The 20,638-nt window shown below is 45.6% G+C and overlaps 1 protein-coding gene across 1 annotated transcript in view; it reads right to left on the bottom strand.

The window, feature by feature from the left end:
- The window catches only part of mob2a (MOB kinase activator 2a), a 56,862-nt gene extending 45,645 nt beyond the window's left edge, over positions 1-11,217 (bottom strand). The window contains exon 1 of the mRNA XM_061076199.1: positions 11,085-11,217. Within this exon, the coding sequence (XP_060932182.1) occupies positions 11,085-11,101 (17 nt within the window). The 5' untranslated portion in view covers positions 11,102-11,217. The remainder of the gene's footprint in view (positions 1-11,084) is intronic.
- Positions 11,218-20,638: the final 9,421 nt, after the last annotated feature.

The following is a 20,638-nucleotide window of genomic DNA, read 5'->3' on the forward strand; positions in this document are numbered from 1 at the left end:
GTGAGTCCATGTCAAAGCTGTCCCCCCACCCTCCTCTCCCTCCATGTCCCCATGCTGTCGGCTCTGTACCTTCACAGTCACGAAGCTGAGGTACTGGCCATATGTGCAGATCAGAGCCATGTAACAGGACTGTCAGAGGACACATATGAAACATATGGTCATACCGCCGCCGGCCTGTCAGCTATTAAGCGACCTCCATCACTGTCTCCCTCTAATCTTTACTGACTGCCTCGCTGCTTTTTAACTTCTCCCACCAACCGCAGCCACATGCATTTGTGTTTATGCCCATGTGCATGTACTAAAACACACGAAAGACAGTGCGGGGAAAGATGCTTGTTCTCTTGTTTCTCTTCCTGCTCGCTGCTGAACTCTGGTCCCCTCACTTCCTTCATGCCTCATCTTAAGTGACATCAGTCTCTTGCTTGAACCTGTCGCACACACTTCACCACCTCCTGCTCGAGTGTTTCAGAGAGTGTTGACATCCTTCAGTAAATAATGTCTTCCTTGGCAGAGAAATTAAGGCCGTTTGTCACTGTAGCTTTTGTTTTTATTTCATTTCCTGTTTACTGGCACTGGCGACGACCTGGGAACTGAGCTCCCCCCCCCGCTCTTTCACTCACAAAGAGAGTATCAGTTGAATCACACGAGTGAAACAGACAAACAAGAATAAGCCACACGCTGTATCCAGTTCACTTTGGAGTTGAGACAAATTGTCACAACTCATCACAAGCTTTATTCCAGTTCTTGGTAAAGTGAAGGAAACTTTTCACCAGTTAAGTTTTTGCAAACCGATATGGAAGCACATCACCCATTACATCATCATCTTCTTCTTGTCTGAAGCTGCTAAACAGGAAGCTCACTATTGAAAAGGAGGTCAAGAGCAGCTCTCTCACTCCGGGCACATCAAATTCACATCCATCATGCTGAGTACGGGGGGGCCCACTTCATTAACTGCACGTTTCTCCTGCTCTTTTTCTCCAGGGTGTTGTCAGCACGGCCTCCGCTGCAACTCCTGTAATCCCATTTAGAGAGGGTACCATGGTACAGGGCTGATCCAGAAACACGCACTTGTGTTCACACACCTACACATACACAAACCAGCTGAGAGGGAAAGGAGGCCGGCCCCTGATTAAATGGGGGATATAGAAAATAGCAGAATGCTGAGGAGCGGAGAAAGTACAGGAATTGAGGCGGGAGGAGGTAGAGAGCCTTAAGCACCGTGATGAATTTGGTTCTCGAAGGTGTGTGTGCGTATACTTGGCTTGATGCAGAGATCTCTAATCCAATTACAGTTCAGACCGGCCAAGTGGCCCAGCCTCAGCCACCAAGGACAAACCTAGCTAGCTTATAGCGGTGCCAGCAGCCCACCGGCTCTGCACAGATTTACCAGCTCACTGGAAGCCTTGCCCAGCAGTGCCGGCCACATAGAAATAAAATCACCAAGAATGAAGGCGTCCTCCTCCAAAACAAATTAGGGCCTCTTATCTCAGTGGTTAAATGAGGAGCTAATGATGTGCTGGGCATACATTCAAATCTTGGTTTAAAGGCTTTGGGAATCAAAAGAATCGACGCAGGATCTCAAGAGGGAATTCCAAGTGTTTTAATTTCTCCATCCTTCAGTTGAATTTTTCTTTTCTGACCAGCACACGGCTCCAAACTCAACCTCCCTCTCTGTCCTCCGCTGCAGACCTCTGCCGTTTCTAATCTAGCTCTCTGATCCACACTGCTGCTTCCCATTTATCTCCATATCTCATCCGTCGCCTCTGTGCCACCATCATTTCCCTCAGTCCCTTTATCTTCACCCAGACTTTCTACATTCTCCCGTTGCTCTTCCTCCTCATCAAGCCAGTTAAAGCAATTTGGGGATGTCAGGAAAGACAAAAAATAAATGCATAGCCCATCAGAAGCCAGATAAACATTGTATTATGTTGACATTAGTTCAGGTTTGGATATTGAACAGGTTGACCCCTTTCAATAGAAATTAGGTTTGTTTACTCGTGATAATTATTTGTGTGGTTATCAAAATGACACATTTACAAAAAAAACATTAAGAATGTGCCCCTTTCATGATGAAATAAAATGGCATAAAAATGGTGGCATAAGATAAAAGATAAAATACATGAGGAACATAGAAATCTATTGAAAGCCTCCATGTAAACCAACAGATTAAACATTCTTTTGTTTTTAAAGACGAGTGGTACCATCACATGTAATTTGCAGCTTAAACTGAATCTAAAAAAAAAGAAAGAATGCAGCCAACTGTTCTGCAGGGCGTCCTGTGTGGGTGGATGGCAACAACAACAAGCCGAAATCCCTCTGCAGGGGGTTGCAACTTATTTTAGCTGATCTTAAGACAGCTCTAGCCCGCAGCGCTGTATGACTCTGATACTCTCTGACAGAAAAGGACCAGCTCCCAGGCCTGTGGCAGCCAGTCCTCCTGCCACTGGAGAACACAGTGGAGTCCAGGATCATTGTGGAAACGTTGGGCTGAAATTAAATAACATGTTTAGGGATCAAATATTCTGTTTTGACCCATAACAAAGGACGAGAATTTGAGAGAGGGACAGAGACAGAGATGGAGAGAAAAGGCAGCTGATTAGTCATGACTGTTCCTGCTCTCTGTCAGTCTTTTCTCTACCCCCCCACCCCTCCTCCTTCATCCTGCTCTCTCCATCCGATGGCAGTGCCAGTTGTTTGCAGTGGGCAGGGCTGCCTGGAGTGTTACGAAACAGTAAACACAGTCACAGCATGGTGCCGCTCTCCTGCCATGTGAGAGAGGAAACACACTCACTGACGACCTTGGCCATGCCAGCAGTAACACAACAGTGTGGCCCGGACGAGCAGAATATCTTGTGAAAGGGAGAGCAACTAAATAAATGTATCAATATATTATATATATTTTTCAATAAGAATGACCCTGAGTAGATCAAATAGCTCCACGAAGGCCCAACAACCCTGTTCAATTATATAAAGACACACTGAATTGTACAAAGTAATAGATATCCGTCCCCTAAATATGCCTGATTTGTTTTATTAAGAGTCATACATTGTTCCTTGTTCAATTGGGGAAAATGTCAAAAAAAACTCCCCTCTACAGAAATTGGAAAGTCTTTCTGAATCTGTACCAACCTAACACGTCTCATCCACGAGTTTTATGGAAATCAGTTTAGTCGTTTTTGCATAATCCTGCTGACCAAACAAACAACGATCAACAAACTGAGGCAGACTCTTAACCTCCTTGGCAGATAATATTATATGGTCACATTGTATAAAAATGAGATTTACTATGTGTATCAAAGGCTGTAGGTTAAATGTCAGCAATCTGTGCTGTTGACACAGAGAAGTGCAGGCTGTTCATGCTTTTGAACGGGTCAAGACCCATTTGAGTGGGGGAGGAAGCTTCACAAGCACAGCCAGCTCCAGGTATTAAGTTTGGTTGCATTTGCAGCCTCTTGATCCACCACAGTATTAGGTTGCACCACACTCACACAGCGTGCACTGTCCTTTGGCTTCTGAAGCCTCATCCTCACTTAAACATGCTGCTAAAAAGACAAAACCCACCACACCTAGTTCTCATCTCCAGTGTTGAGGAAAAGTGCTTAATACAGCCACGCGTGCATTTAGGTTCTCCAATTATCCACTTATGCATATTCAGTGAAAGGCAGAATGCTGAGTCACTCTGGTATCACGTTCATTTCTGGGCCTCTCCCTGTCGCTGCCTCGGAGAATCGGAAGGCGAGACGGGGAAGTAGAGCGGCGTCTCGGGAGGCAAACCCCAGAGAACAGCAGTATTTACTCAGGAGTTTGTCTGTGTATGTTCTTGTACCCACTGGCTATTTGCCTCCCAAAAAGGTTCTCAATAGAGCCTTTATATCTCCCTGAATGATGCACACTGAAACCCTCCATGATACAGTATTGTGACTTCAAGCTCGAGAAAAGCTTTCAAAGCTTTTCTTTAGATGCCAGCAATTTCAAAAGAGGTGTGTAGCTGTGTGATCTTTCTGTGTCTACGTCAGGGCTGCTGGTCCTGGCTGTTACCAGATCGCTGTAGGTGTCCCCTTCATGTGAAACCCAAACTCATTGATACCTCTGAACTATGACAGCTGACCTTTTACAGTGTGGCTGTGGCCCTGCTGCTCACTTTCTGCTCTCTTTTGCTTCTGAGGGAGCTGAAGAATCTGCTACTGTTGCTCCAAGATGACGACACAGGGGCAGAGGTCAAAGAGGGGAGGTAAGGACATGTTTGTTTAGACTCAGCTCTGCTTTCCATGGTCCCTAACCCAAAGACATGAGGCCAGCACACAAAAAGTGCATGCTTGTGCAATGTTAAGCTACTTTCAGACATTCCGTATTTTCTCTGGAGGTGCATGTGTGGACTTTCTCTGCCTAGCCTCCTAGTATAAAGTCCGTAGAAATCCAGGAGAAGTCGATGCAACACTGACGAAGATGCCAAGACAGTTTGTGGTGATGAGAGCCGACACCGATGTCTTTGTGTTGTCAAGAAAATCATGTGATACCCCCAGCAGAGTTAATACATCACATCCTGCCCATGTCTGTTGAACCCGGCTGCTCCGCCTCTCGCCAGAAAAATGCGGAGGATTTCATGCTGATGAGAACCTCCTGCTGCGTTGTACATTACATGTGTAAAAGGCCAATTCTCCGTATTTTACCCGTAGGTCACGTCTGAAAAAAGGGCTTTGCACAGCATAAAGCCGACCCTCCTACATACACAGCTCCTAATATGTAGCTACCACCCGGCTACAGCCTCTGTTGTGAAACGTCTCTCTGAGAGAGCTGAGGCTCAACGGTCCAACTCAGGCAGCAGCCAAGCACGCAAATGTCTCTGCACATCAGCTTCCCATAGGGGGAGAGAGAGAGAGGATGTTTTCGTGTGTGTGTGTGTGTGGAGGAGGGGGGCGACACAAACTGAGGAGTCAGGAGGGTGGAAAGTGACTAAAATGCCCTTTTCTGGGGAGTAAACAAACCAACTAGCCTCCCTGTCATCCAGCCAATCCCTCAGCACGGCAGCACATCACGGTAGAGTGGCCTGAAGCCTGCCGCTGAAACCCCAGGCCACGGTCCAGCTGCATCAAAGCAGGGCAGAGTTTATCTCAGCTCCAACTGGAAACTGAGGCGTGTAAACCAGTGAAGAGAAAGATATGTATATTAATCCCTGTAGAGTTAGAAGCGATGCATTAGAAGCGATGCATTGTCCTGCAGCACATGAAGATGTGACATTTTTATGTTCACAAAGGAAAACAAAAATCCAAAAAGCTGAGACACTCAGTTCTCAGCAGGTACAGGGCAACCACACTGGTTTAAATTCGTCCAGTGCTGGAGTTCATTAAATCTTAAATATCTGCCATAAACTGACGTCCTTTACTGACTGAGAACTTAGACTGTTTATGAATAATTTATGTACCGAACACCGTCAGACAAAGGACGTCACTTTTGCAAAACAACTGATGTGAACCATGGAGTAATTTTTCCCGGGGTTTGGTGTCCTGTGTGTGTGGTGTGTGTGGAGATGCTGGGCTTTCTGCCACTCACAACACGAGGTGAATTTGTGAAAACACGCCACGTTACAGCACATTGAAGGTTCGGCCGGATTGAATGGCTTTACAAATCTTGGCCTGTGCTGCATTGAGTGTTTAGTCATAAAGCAACTTTAGTGCCAGATAATAAATTGATTGTTAATAGAGAGGAGATTCTCACCGTCGGCTCTGAAACACAGGAAGCCAACAGAGGCTCTTCTTGGCATCACAGTAATGAGGAGGTTAATGGTTGTTTCACTGCTGGTCAGACGGCTGCCCGGCCCTCAGGTCAGGCCCAAAAAACAAACACCGTAGCAGAGCCACACTGTGAGGGATTACAAAGCTGATAAAGGCCTCCTCCCTAGTCTAGATCTGGTAAACACACTGACAGCCCTGGTTAGTTTATACTCTGCAGCAGGTGACTGGTTTGGGATGAGGTCTGCTCATGTGTCACAGTCTATTATCAGCCCTGCTTCTGCACACCGGGCAACGGAGGCAACCATCTGGGCTGAGACTAAGTGCAGGAGATGGAAAAAAGGCACTGGGGTTGTGTGAGGACACGGTTGCAGTATGCAAAATCCCTATTGGGAATATGTACAAACAAAAACACAAACTATAGCTGCTTTCAGACAAGCACTGAGCTCTGCAGTTCCTCTGACTTTTCTCCAGAGATATTCTGAAGTTTCTGCAGACCTATCTCCGCCTGACCTCCTGGTGTAATGTCCGTAGAAATCCAGTAGAAGTCGAAGAGTGATAGTAGAAGGGGATCCACCGCTGGTTTCACCACGAGCGAGACGTCATAGACAATGTCAAAAGAGCCGACAGCAGTTGTAAACATGATCACATGATCTCTGCAGCGGAGTTAATACATCACTTCCTGCCTCTGCCTGCTGCACCTGGCTTCACCACCTCTCGCCTGAATAATGTGGAGGATTGGATGCTGTTGTGAACGCGTCGGTGCAGAGAACCTCCTGCTGCATTATGCATGTGTGAAAGGTTAAACTGTCTCTTCAACCTTCATCACCTGAGTTTCCCATGTTTGGGTTCATATGACATCAGTTCATATCTAAAAAAGGGTAATAGGACATTTCTAAGAATGACGTACTGAAATGTTTGGATATATTTATAGTCTGTTTGAAAGACATCATTTTTGGTGTGGTGTTCTTTGTGTCCAATAAGGAGAAGCAAAAATATTGAATCCCACAGTAAACTCAAGTGTGAAAGGTCCCTACGGTTTTATCACAATGTGAGAACACTCACACCTGTAAGACACCAGAACACACTTCTGTTTTAGATATGAGTGGTAACACTGCAAATAGACGTTTCCCACCGCGGAGGAAGTTCAGCCTATATGCGATTCTTGTGAATTCCCCTTCTCTATCCTTTATCAAACCAGTCACCTGACACTGCGGAGAGAGATGAGGGAGAAAAATATATCAGATGTCAACTTCTTCACAAGTTTGGAAGGTACTTCAGACGTGAGGACAGCAAAGTGTCATGTCTGCTTTCTTCCAGACCTGAAGCCACAGGGTTTAATGTCACCAGACCACAGAATCTTGTTTCTCACAATCTGGGTGCTTAACTTTCACTTCTTTTATTAGCCTTGCCCTTCTGCCCTGGTTTCTCAGATTTGGCCTTGCAGGCTGCCAGCTCAAGAAAGAGTCCTGGTTGTGCCACACCTCTTAGAGTTATGAATTATAGAGGCTACTGTGCTCCTGGGCAGTTTCAATGCGGCACACATATTTGTGTAGCTTGGGATGGCCATGGTTTGGGATGTATCCTAACGTCCGGACAGCACTAGCAGACTGGTGGACTTTACGGCCGTGTTCCCTTTAAGTCTGCGAATGCCGACAGCTGTCCAAAACCATAAAACAAAACTAAAATCTTCTAATGAAATAGAAATGAGACGATAGAGCCCCTCATTACTGGAATCTTCCATATTATTACCAGCACTACTCCAAAGATGCAGGATAATGATACTCTCCCTATATACCATTAGGTCTCAGGTGATGCAGGGCGAGATAAGTGTACATTAGATCTCAGGTCGGGTCGGGCAGACGAAAAACAACACTCCACTTAGCTGCTGCAGTTTCCATTCTGTCTCCCTCTCTCGCTTCGTTCGGCATTACCAATCCATCACTCAAAAGCAAAAGGGGATTAAACATCTGTCAAAGCCTGCTCATTTCACCCAGCAGGAAGAAACGCAGTTAGGCATCGCACATCTCCCCAGTGATTTAGCATCCTGTCTGATTCTGAGTCCGGACAGATGAGGTCACTGGGCTCTGAAATAATGCGCTCCATCCAAAATAAACACACAGGCCGGGCTGTGTGTGGTGCACTAACACATTCTGACTTGCATTGTTTCAGGCGAGCACACAGGTTATGCACACAAATGTAGAGAAGTGTTCTTCTGAGGCCTCCTGCAGAAAAAGATATTGCTGCTTATCGCTGTCTCCACATCTTCTCTGTCCATCCACCATTAGCAGGTCGTCATGGGCTACTCATCTACTATAGACCTCAGGCTACATCCACACTACTACAGTTTAAAGGTGCTAAAACAGAGACGTTTCTATAAACTACACCACAATCCCTCCCCAACCTGCTAATATCCTCTATTTTCATTTAAAACCAACTATTCCATCAAGAACATTTTTATCCCCTTCCATCCAAGCCCTCTTTTCCATCTATTGGTCAAAATCATGTCCAATTCCTCCATCCAATAAGATCGAGACAACCACACCTCATCTCTCCTCTTTCATTCACCTTCTTCCATCCCATCTCTCCCTCTCTCTCTTTACATCTGCACACTTCTCCCCAAATCAGCTGGTCTCACCACGCCATCTCTCCTTCCTCCTTCATCATCATCATCAGGCCCTTTCTCTCTCTCTCTCTTTCCTCCCTCCATACGTCCAGGCAGCAGCCGTCCTTCAGCGTGGGTCTCTATTCAGTTATTACACGGTTGGTTAACTCATTCATGGCCTCCGCTTTGTCAGTGGACGCATTCTCTGTTCGCTCCCGAAGCATTTACTTCACATACAAACCACACCCGGTACACAACGTGCTCCTTTAAGATGCAGGTAAACACAAACTCTCCACACGCACAAGCCTGATTGATGGGTGACAGTTCGATGGACAGACTTGACAGTAGTAACACGCCATACCTTTCTGTCCTTGTCATGAGTGAGCATGTTTCAAGTGGGAGCTTTTAGGACTTGACACTGATTTACTTAGAGGGTTTTAGTCCATACAAAACTGATTTGCGACTTAATACCTACTTCATTCACTAACATTAATGGTTATCATGGCTGTTGTCAAACTCATACAGGGGCCTCCTCTTAACTCAAACTTGGTTTTTCACTCTCATCGGCTCCTTTAATGCCGAGAAGTAACTGGGTGTTGCTCTTGAATTCCAAACAGATCACTGAGCAAACCAGTTTAGATCTGACGCCGCAAACTGTTGGGGCAAAGACATTATTATTTGATGTGGATGACTCAGTGAAAATGGCAGAGGAGGTGAGGACAAACTGATCCCATTTACAACGGAGAGAACTGATGCAACTTGAGACAAGTCAATGCAAGAACCAGTTACCAAAACCAAGAAAACAAGTGTCAGCATTAATTAAAAGGGGGGGTAATTAAAAGTAAGGAAGAACAAGGAAGAAGTGTGACACAAAAAGCTGCAGAAAAATAGGATATGCATAGAAATACCAAAAACGTGTTTACATTTTCAGCTTAATATCTCATACAGAGATATAATATTTAGGGTTAAAGGCTGTTGTGTAGATACGGTGAAAACTCTGTGTGGGTAAAACACTGGACAACTCTTACACCTTGCAGATATAGTGAAGAGTTTTCTAATCAAACTTCTACTGTAAGTCTGTAGAGTAGTTTCTCAGATATCCTGTGAATCAAGAGACCAGCCGCTGGGGCCAATAACGGCACCCATAAGAAGCAATGGTGGCAGCTGGCTCGTAGCCTGGTTGGGGCCTGCTTGGTTATCTCTCAGCCAAAATGTCACCATGTGAAGCAACACCCCCGACGGGAGGCCTCCACCCTTCCTAGACCCCGAGCTGCTTTTAAAAGTGGGACCTGATAAGGAGCCAGGAAATATAACATAATAATGTCACAGAGACACACCTGTCTGTGCAAGTCCAAGTCTGTGCCTGAGAATGAAGCATCACAGGGTGAAATGAAAGCTTAAAGGGGTAGTTCACCCAAAAATGAAAAGTCACTCATTATCTCTTCACCACTATGCTGATGGAGGTGGTGGGTGAAGTGCTTGAATCTACAAAACACTGTAGGAGTTCCACATTCAAATTCAACTCGAAACGGCGTCATTTACCCGCTGTTGTCCTCCTCCTAGTTACTGGTGTGAATTTCAATGTCTGTGCTTGCAGACACTTGGATGACACCACAGGAGAAGTATGGAGTCATGTTGTGTTTACACCTGAAAGTCAAACACCCACCACCTCCATCGGCATAGTGGTGAGCAGATAAAGAGGGAATTTTCATTTTGGGGTGAACTATCCCTTTAAAGCACTGATGTGCATGAGAAAGCACTGTGATTCCTTTCATGCAAACTCAGGTTTCGTTCTGACAAGACAATCCAGTGGCTTCAATGTTTGCATGGCCAATGCTTCGATAACTCATGTAAGGTCTACGATTCCAGACTTAGCCTTTGGGAGGTTACTGATGTCACAGCTTCAGAGCAGGTGTCAATCTGAGACATCGTCCCTCTTGTCCACTGGGGACGGCCACCACACTCCTGACATGGACCACAACAGAATAAAGTGAGGAAACAGCTTCATCAGCTTGTGTCACCTGCAACATCAAGTCCAGAATATCACAAAGATTAACCTCTAACCACGGTGTGTGTGTGTGTGTGTGTGTGTGTGTGTGTGTGTGTGTGTGTGTGTGTGTGTGTGTGTGTGTGTGTGTGTGTGTGTGTGTGTTCATCCTTCAGGTATGACAGACATGTTCTCCATCAGTGATCTCTCTCTGACACAGGAGCATCTGTCATTTCCCCAAATCCGGCTCATTAAGCCGGTTAGCATGTATGCTAACGCTAGTTCCAGTACCCCGGCGCACCTTGCACAGGAAATAAACTCTAACCGGGTAGAGCCGGGTTAGCCACAGTGACAGGCGGGTACCGTCAGCCCATCTGATGTGCAACCATTCCTATGAATAAGCCCCTTAACACATAAATGTTCTCCGGCCGAACAGCTACCCGCGGGCCACACAGGTGCCCGAAAAAGCCGCCTGCTCCGGGGGTAACACTGTGTCCCTCTGCCGCTGCCCAGCTTCGCTTCCGAGCTAGCATCGCGTATGCTAACGCTACGCTAGGCAACACGCTACCCGCTTAAAGAGGCAGATTAACGCGTCAAAGTGGGAATCGAACAGTGTCCAACGCGATGGTGCACCCGTCCCCCGCGGACCCCGGCGGTGTCAGCCCCGGGGCCGTGGATCAGCGGGCTGCGCACTTGGACCTGTCAGACGTTAGCAGGCTAGCGGAGCTAATGTTAGCTTAGCATGCTAGCCGTGTGTACTCACCCCATCAGCCAGTCCATGGTGCTGGGTGCAGCTAGCGGAGCTAACGTTAGCCGGCAGGGGATAAATCCGGCAGAAGCTGGAGGAGAGCCCCGGGTCTATCCAGCCACCACACCCGCTGCCCTGGCCGCCTGGACCCCCCCCGAGTCCCGTCGCTGTCCCCCGAGTCCCGTCGCTGTCCCCCCGGGGCCCGTGGCTGGCTCCCAGGTGCCGGATCCCGGGTCGGTCGTATGCGAAACGCCGCTTAAACTTTGAGTGATCGTGCTTGTTTTGATCCGCGGCTCGCGGGGATCACAGAGCGGCAGCAGCCCGGTCCGGTCGGCGTGTTAGCGGGAGGCTGGAGCCCAGCACCGGGTGACTCTGAGGCGGGGAGGGGAGCGGAGGTCCGCCCGGTGTCCGGTCTGCAGAGGCTGGTGTGTCGGTGGGGAGCCGCCGGTCGACCCTGTCACCTCTGTCCTGCAGCCTGGTGTGGCTCCGTGCTAGCTGACAGCCTGAACCACCACTGGGGCTGCTGCTGTCTGAGCGGAGGCTAAATCCGAGTCCGGAAGTAAACACAGACCCGACCCACTCCGGCTCTCCCGTGCGTGAAATGCGTGGTGTCACGCAGGGGGGGCTGTGCACACGGAGGCGGTGGGAGATGTAGTGAGACAGAACCCGGGGAGAGGAGAGGAGATCCGGGATCATGCTTCAAGCAGACGTCCACGAGTGAGAGCTTCCATGGAGCTGGTTACATCTGCACTTTACATCACATGGAGTCTGGATGCAGATCTCTAATCACATGTCGTGTTCTTCCACTGCAGCTAATGGATCCCACCAAGAAGGATCATCTGATCGTTTAGGGGGATAAACAAACAAATATGTTTCTGTGTCGTTTGCTATTTTCTTGTGAAATCCCACAAACCTCCACCTTCAAATGAGACAAATTCATTAAGGGAAAAATGCTCATAGTGAGTTTAAGGGACACAAATAAATGCTTTATTATAAAGGAATAAAAGAACATTTGTACACAGTCATAGGGAAAACCTTCTAACAACCCGTTTATAACTTAATAACAAGGCTTAATAGCTTTTCTGTCAGTCATTAACTGTTTTTTCATCTGAACCTTGGAGTTTATATGACTGGACAAACTACTTCAATGCAAATTTCATCTTCATGAACCAAATGACCCGGTTTAACTGTATTTTTGGCAGCTTTCGCTAAATTCAATGATTGCAAATGTTGCAGGGATTCATGCAATGGTGGCTAAATCACGTCCTACATTGACTTATAGAGTGCTATGTGCAAAAAAAAATCTAATTTCAAGAGCTTTATTATTTAAGCTCAACCACTCACTGACCCAGAGAAACCTTCGGGCCCTGGTGGAATCATCCGGGCACACGAGTCATTTGATTTCACAGTCTTTCGATGCCATGTGCAGTCTGCTACAGGCCATTGTACTTAATGGAAACTTAAGAGATGACATACGCAGCGTGTACAATTCACAAAGAGCGGTATATGTTGGGGGTGGTGGTGCTGATGGGGTCAATGGGGCCAGGGTCCCCCAGTTAATTCAGCCTCCTGTAATTTTCATCACCAGAAGACACGGAACATAAATAGGCCCTCAAACGAAACCCAGAGGGGGACGTCATGGGAGGCCATAGATCTCAACAAGAAAGGCGTCCATGTGCACTGACCCTTCTCTCAAGGCTGTGCATGCACGGCAGTTACAGTAATGAACAATATATCACTGGTGGAATTATAACACAGTGTCGGCCATTGTTCTACCTCTCATAAAACCACCCTCCTCAGACAGAAGAGACTGCAATTTACGTTTGGTTGTTTGTTTCATTGGGTCCGCTCTCAGGTTCACCTATGACCTGACTTCTACTCCACTCCTCCTTCAGTGAGAGAGAGAAGATGGTGTTTGATCAGTTAAGGTGTCGATTGATTGATTTTTATTATTGTGTTGTGCACAACACGCTTACGAGACATCATTATTTCGAAAAAAGATCAAAAACTAGCCCTAACCCTAACTAGCTGGGCCAATAAGAGTTCTAATGAAATTTTCCATCCTGATGTTTTTCTACAAGATTTGGATACAAAGTAGGATCACATTTTTATAATCCAGTTGAGTCATTAAGAGAAGGTTATTCATCAAGTATTTTGATTTAGATAGATGAATGGAATGATGGATGGAATGATAGATAGATAGATAGATAGATGGATAGATGATAGATAGATAGATAAGACGGACGGACGGACGGACGGAAAGAGGATTTCACAATTTTCTGTCTTTTGCATAGACAGAAAAGATATATAAAGATATAGATATTAGTCTAAAGATAGATGATGATATAACTCATTATGAAAGTAGGTGATAGTCGCGACCCTAAAGAGAAACGTGTCAAAATATTTCTAAAATAACTGCAAGTACAAAAATGCAAAGTGTTTTTTAGTGACACGAGTCTGTATCATTTGCCTTCTTTCTAATCTGTGAGTTTTATCTCGGTGAAGGACCACACTGAATCATATAATTCCTAGTGCATCCTCCTCTTGTCCATTCCCTCTCTATACAGGGACTTTAAATAGCTCTGTCCCTCCTCTCTTTTCAGCCTCTTATAGGAGAGCATCAATCAGGCTGATGCAGTTGGAAAGATGAGATCAATATGAAAAGCGTCCTGAGAAAATGACTGCTCTCCTCTTGTCTCTCTCTCTCTCTCAGCTCCTATCAGCCTCCCTCCTCTCTTTCTGTCTCTCTTTAACTCCCCCCTCTCTCTGCTCCCTCCTCCTTGCCCCCCCAGGCTTCTATAAATAACTCCACCACACAGGGAACGCGGAAGAGGAGCCCTGTTAACAGGAGGCAGAGCCACGCGATTGGCTCGTTGACAACCCTGCCTCCAATCAGCTCGCGGCAGGGCGGAGTCACGCTGATGATTGACAGGAGGCTGGTGGGATCGATTGGAATTGGTCAAAAGTGATGTGATGCCTGTGTCAGCCACCCGGGGGCGGTGTGGGATGCTTGTTGACAGCATGCTTCTGCAGCCACTGCACTGAATGTAATGTGGTCTCAGTTTAACACTCACTACTAATGTTTATGATACTTTTTAATACTTATGATACTAACTTTGTTCTAATCTAAAAAATAAACCCATTGTTGAACATAAATCATATCCCTGTTACAAACATAATTCCATTCATCTCCATTTGATTGGGACCTTTTAAAAGACATCTGGATAAGGGCTCAGCTGTCAAGAGTAAATATATGTTTTTGTAGATGTGTTGATATGTGGATAAGTGGTTTGTGAATAACCCTTTTTCAGTGAAGACAAGTTGGAAACAGCTCCAGAGCAAATATTACAATTAAATGACGACTTAGGTCCATTTATGTGTTTCTCTTTCAGGGTCCTTGTACATGTTGTCTCTCCATCTAAACAACAAAGGGAAGCTCGAATTGAACTGTGTCATCGATAACTTCATTAGTGACACCAGAGCTATACAAAGTCAATGTGTGCTGTCAAAAACTCCCCCCCACAGCTAAGGACACACTCCCAGCACCAACTTCATGACTGCATTTTAGGGATGACGACAGCGACTTGTGATCCCACTGCAGCGACCACAGTTCGGATACAAAGCTGTTGTGTGTTGTCAGAGCTGGTGCCAGAGATGAGCTGTGTGGGAAAACGAGCCGGCCCCAGGTCAGGTGCTCGCCTGAGTTAGCCAAGGTCACTTCCTGAAATCCACCCAGTCGTCAATACCGAGCCACCCAGGGGTCGATATGTTCCCATTCCACTTCAGCCCAGCCAGTGCAGTGCACGAGAGAGAGAGGTGGGGGGGGGGGGAGAGAGATCTGCATGACGTCAGTGGCTGAAATAAAAACACAGACAAAAATCGGATAGCTTTATTTCCTAATGGTGAAAACAATATAATATGTGCATTAAAATATGTATTCTTAGCACACACAGCATATGTCAGAATATCTGACCTCTCAACAGTGTGTTACTTATTATGTGAGCATAAATGATTTGCTATACACACAAACACACACACAGTGTGTACGTGTAGTATCGTCACACTTATGATCATCTATCAAGATCTATGTGCACCTCAGTGTTTGATGTTGTTAAAGGTGACTTATAACCTGCTGTGAGACACACAAACACACACACACACTTTCATACACTTTACACGTGTTGTGTTATCAAGATAAGAACAACAAAACAGACTTTGGCTTATTTTTTATTCTATAACCCCTTTAAAGTTTATCTTTGAATCAGAAAGTGATTATAATGTGTTAACGTACACACACACACACACACACACACACACACACACACACACACACACACACACACTACACATACCTATAGATCAGCTCACTGCTGCCAGGGGGAGTGAGGTATTGGCTGCAGCATGACTGATATGATTTATTCATTGCTGGCAGTGGTAACTCAAAAGGCCATTAGGAGGCATTAAAATGGAGACACCTCACATTACTCTTGCATAAATAATAAATGCTTAATAAACGCAGTGAGGAGTGTATGTTTGTGAATGTCTCTCTGTGTGCGTTTTTTTTGCATAAACCGCACAATAACTACTAATTAAGTGTAGATTATGTTTATAAACCTACACTTAAATATCATTCAAGTAGTTTTTCTGTAGATTTCAGCTGAACTGACGATAATTCAAAAAATGTTAATGTTCATGTTCTGCAAAATATAAAAAGAGAAAACTATGAGTTGTCAACATGCACTTTGTTGCATATTTTAATGTAAAATCCTAACAGTCTCCAGACACACAGGCAGATATGTGTGTGTGCATGTGTGTGTGTGTCTGTGTGTTGTGTCACAGACCTGTTTACTGTTAACAGTCTGATCTCATCACTGCTGGCTTCATTTTAAGTTTCTCAATAATGATCACACAATATAAGGTGATGATAATGGAAAATTGCGTGACTGGGTTTCATATTGTCGGCACCAACAAGTCTGCCTGTGTGTCGATGCAGTATATAACGTGTGTGTACGTGTATGTGTGTGTGTATGTTCTTGTGCTTGTGTCATTTCTGGCTCCACACTGACGGCTGATGTCTTGCTGTATGAGTCAGTCTCAGCCACATTACTCATGTCTGCAGACCTACCTGTCTCCAGTGACTCCAGTCATAGGGAGGAGGAGGAGGAGGAGGAGGAGGAGGGAAGATGAATCTGAAAGTACGGAGAACGAGTACACTGTTGTTGTTTAGTGGGGTGAAGGGGAGAGAGAGAAAGAGAGGGGGGGAGCTGAGGGGAGATGAAACTGATAAAAACAAGAGAAGGAAGTGAAACCAGAATGATTGGCTGATCTAAAACCCTGAGAAATTAAAATAAATGGGATTTCCCCAAAAAACACGAGGGGAAGTTGGAGACGAGATGCAGCCCAGTCCTGCCTCAGGTGCATCAAACCCCTGAATGTCTCAGTGAGCAAAGCATGTTGTGTCAATGCAGTGCATGTTCCGTGAATACAAGTGATACAGAGCGCCCTCCCCCCCACCCCACTGTTTCAAACAAAATCAGACATGAAGTCATTTTCAGCCAGAAGCAACTGAACAGAAATAGCTTGCATGTGGCTCTGAGGTCATAGACACAGGGAGGAGAAAAGATAACCGAAGAGAAGACACTGTGTGTGTCTTTGTGTGTGAGTGTGTGTGTGTCAGCGTTAGTCTTTGTCTCTCTCATTTCAAACATAAATCATCATCAAAATGAATGGTTTGATGCGAGGCCCCACATTGGCAGGGCGTATTACAGATGTGACTTCTGGGGCTAAGCTTAAAAACTGTTAGGAAAAAATGTAATCTATATTAAGCAATAACAATAATGTATAATAATCAATCAACAAATATCAGCATTTTATCTTAACCTATGACATTTTTATGGTAAAGATAACAAGTTAAAGTCATACCAACCTATTTATCTATGTATTTATCAATGTATCTATCTATGTATCTATCTGTGTATTTATCTATGTATCTATATCTATATCTATGTATCTATGTATCTATGTATCTATGTATCTATGTATCTATGTATCTATGTATCTATATCTATCTATCTATCTATCCTTGCATTCATCTACCAAGCTACCTTCATATAAAGACATAAATACATACAGTACATAAACTTTATATATATGGCCCTTATCTATATATACGTATATACAGATATATTTGAGTTTTATTAAGACAAGCTCACATAAAATAAATCCCCCAATCCTGACAACAACTGGTCTGCTGCTCTTTAAAGTGTTGATTCAGTCAGGAACACATATCTCATAACTGATGATGTCAACTGATCACTTTCATTTTAAGGCATCGAAAAAAAAGGGGAATATTAATCCAGATCAAATATAAAAGTCCGGGGCACTGAAATACTGCAAAGCGGCAGATGTGGATCTTAATTCAATTTGTCGTTGGTTCACAAACTCTTGCAGCCTCTGCAACCTGAGGGGAAACTCTTCACACATACGAGTGTGTGTCACCACCACAAACCAACGATTACGGTCGTCTAGCTCTTCCCTCACTGGCCTCGGTCTTCTTCTGTACTGGTGCGGGATGTGGTTTTTGGAGGTGCAGACGCTGGGATATGGGATATGCGCTGACTGTAGCAGCAGGGACAGTGTGTTTGTGTGTGTGTGTGTGTGTGTGTATGTGTGTTGATGCATTGATGGGGTTTTGGACCTGAGCAGAGAGTGCTGATGGGGCTGACGCTGAGAGAGAGGCAGTTTGTTCCACCATTAGAAAGACAGAGACAGATGTCAGCACCAACAGCTGCTTTTGTCAGCACTTTGTGTGAGTACACACACACACACACACACACTAACACACTAACACACACACAAGCACACAGTGACTGACAGTAAAGAGGGTGTGCCTCACTCAAACACAGAGAATAAAGAAGTTAGAAACCCCTCTCTCTGATTTTCTTTTTGTCCATTCATTTAGTTAGATTCCTGAACTGAAACCTGACGACGGACAGACTGATGTTCACTCTGCTGCCGGCCTGGCTGCTGAATCTGAATCTGAAGTATCGATCGCCTCTCACCTTCCTGTCGGAGGACGAACCCGAGCTGCTGGGTTTGACTGGGAGCCAGCAGTAGGTGGCAGCAGTCAGTTATGCAGTGAGTTCTCAGGATGACAGCGTCTGTTTCCTGGTGCAAACCTCTGTGTGGGAGCTTCATCACCTTCATCCTTGGGAGACATAATAAATCAGTCTCTGTGGTTTTATAGAAATCAACAGGGTCAACCTGTTATTGCTACTTTGACCCATTTCTGTGAGCTCTGTTGTTGTTGTTCATGTAAGAGGCCTCAGACCGCACTGTTCGCCTCTCGCAGACTTTCTTTGTTTTCCACTGATTTGCCCGTCTAGACACCCCCCCTCTCGTCTTGCTGTACCGCTGCAGTCTGTAACACACAGGTGGCCATGACAACGCTAACTGCATTAAGCTGGATTACCTGAGGCCTGGTGAGCCCCAGAGCCGGGCAGGGATTCCTCTTCACCACACGCACACACTCCACAGCCTGCTGCTGCACAGAATGCACTGATTATCTCCCTGCGTTGGTTTCAACATGAGTTAAAACTCAGTCAGACTTATGAATGCAGTGATGAGTGCACAAGGGCAGCAGGAGGAGGAGAGTATTGGACACATGTGTTTGCACCAAGGCTCCTCTCTGCCTTAGCGTGGAGGAGAGAGGAGCTACCAAAGGCCCTCAGCCCTCAGAGCTCGACTTTTTCGACTGCTTGCGTGAGACATGGATAGGGATGCGAGAAAGGGAGACAGCCAGAGACAAATACTAGGACGAGCAGGCTGCCAGACAACAGGGTTATATAAGGACAAGCGTTTTCCATTGAAAAAAAAGGGCAAGAAATGCTGTTTGGAGTCAGCCATCCTTGGTGACGCGTGGAAAAGAGTGGAATGCTGCGCTGACGCAACTTTCGAGCAGCGTTGGTGTGTAATGAGTGTGCGTTTGAGATGAAAGTGTGAGAAAAAACGGGGGCAACACTGAGAGAAGAAAGAGAGAAAGAGAGAAAGGGGCATGTTCTGTGAGAAATATGTGCATGTAGCGTGTGTGAGTGCACTTTAGATGTGTTTGTGTGTGAGTGGAAAAGTGGAGAGAGAGAGAGAGAGAGAGTGAGAGAGAGAGAGAGAGAGAGAGTGCCGCAGCCTGCTGACGTAACGGCTCCTAACTGTTTCCATATAGAAGGCCTGGGACCAGGCGCCAGGCAGCCCCTCAGCATGTGTCTGGTACCCATCAGCCACCAGGAGGAGGAGGAGGAGGATACACAGTCGTGCATTTACACACATGCAATCTACATTCATGCAACCCACTGCATGTGTGTATGCATGAGCTCGGATCCACGCAGGAACAGAAACATACACTTACCTAAATGCCAAATGCATTCACGAATACAGATGCCAAGCATTCATGCAAACATGCACATAGAGTTCATACAGACAGGAGATATATCAAAGGAAAAACCTGAATAAACGAGTGGAGAAACAGATCAAATGCATATGCTGGAGTATTGAAGGTGAGGCCTAGGACTCACCAGATTTAAGAGTGAAGACCCATGGTGCTGTCCACCATCCAACCATCCAACCAGCCATCCATCCCTCTGTCTATCAATCTACCGTCCATCCATCCATCCATCCATCCATCCATCCTCTACCACTTTTCCTCTAAGGGTCGTGAGGAGAGCTGGAGCAAATCCCAGCTGACATTGGGTGAGAGGCGGGGTCTTCCCCTGCAGGTCATCAGCGTATCACAGAGACAAACACCCATTCACCCTCTCATTTACATCTATGTTGAATTCAGTCCAATTAACCGGAATCCCATTCTGCATGTCTTTGGACTGTGGGTGGAAACTGGAGTTCCTCAGAGACACAAGTTATGTAAATTACATTTACATGTGCACTAATGTCCCATGTGGTTTGGAGGGTATGTTCATGTTCTCATTATGTCCAATAAAATCATAGGAACTTAGTGTGCGGTCATCATGTCTTCAAAATACTTCACTGCAATAAGCAGCATTTCAGTTTTTCTGTGTATTTTCCAGACAACTCATGCTGACTTGAGCAGTCTGTGCCAAGCCATACATCAAACTCACATTCATATACACACACGCACATACACTAACACAATAAACATCTGCAAGTAAATATATGATGTCAGTGAAATGCACACATCCGATATCTGCTCACACACACATACACACACACACAAACACACACTCTCCTTTGTATCCAAAAGCAAACATTTACTTTCTTGCAGGCTGACCGTTTGACCTTGACTCTCCCATGTATTTGTTTTAATGAAAAAAACACGCCAGGCAAAGTTGCATGCAGGAACTTCATTCAAAAAGAACCGGAGGAAATTTATGAAACATTGCATCGGAAAGGTATTTGCGGAGGGAGAAGAGAACAATGGCAACAGGAAACCTGCAGCGAAGTGCAGACTTCAGCACAGCGGCAGGGAGACTGCAGACGGACAGGTTACCCGAGATACAGATCCATCTAATACAAGCTGAGGGCACCTTGAAACTCACAAACAC

Source organism: Limanda limanda, chromosome 8, assembly GCF_963576545.1.
Source record: "Limanda limanda chromosome 8, fLimLim1.1, whole genome shotgun sequence".
Lineage (NCBI taxonomy): Eukaryota > Metazoa > Chordata > Actinopteri > Pleuronectiformes > Pleuronectidae > Limanda > Limanda limanda.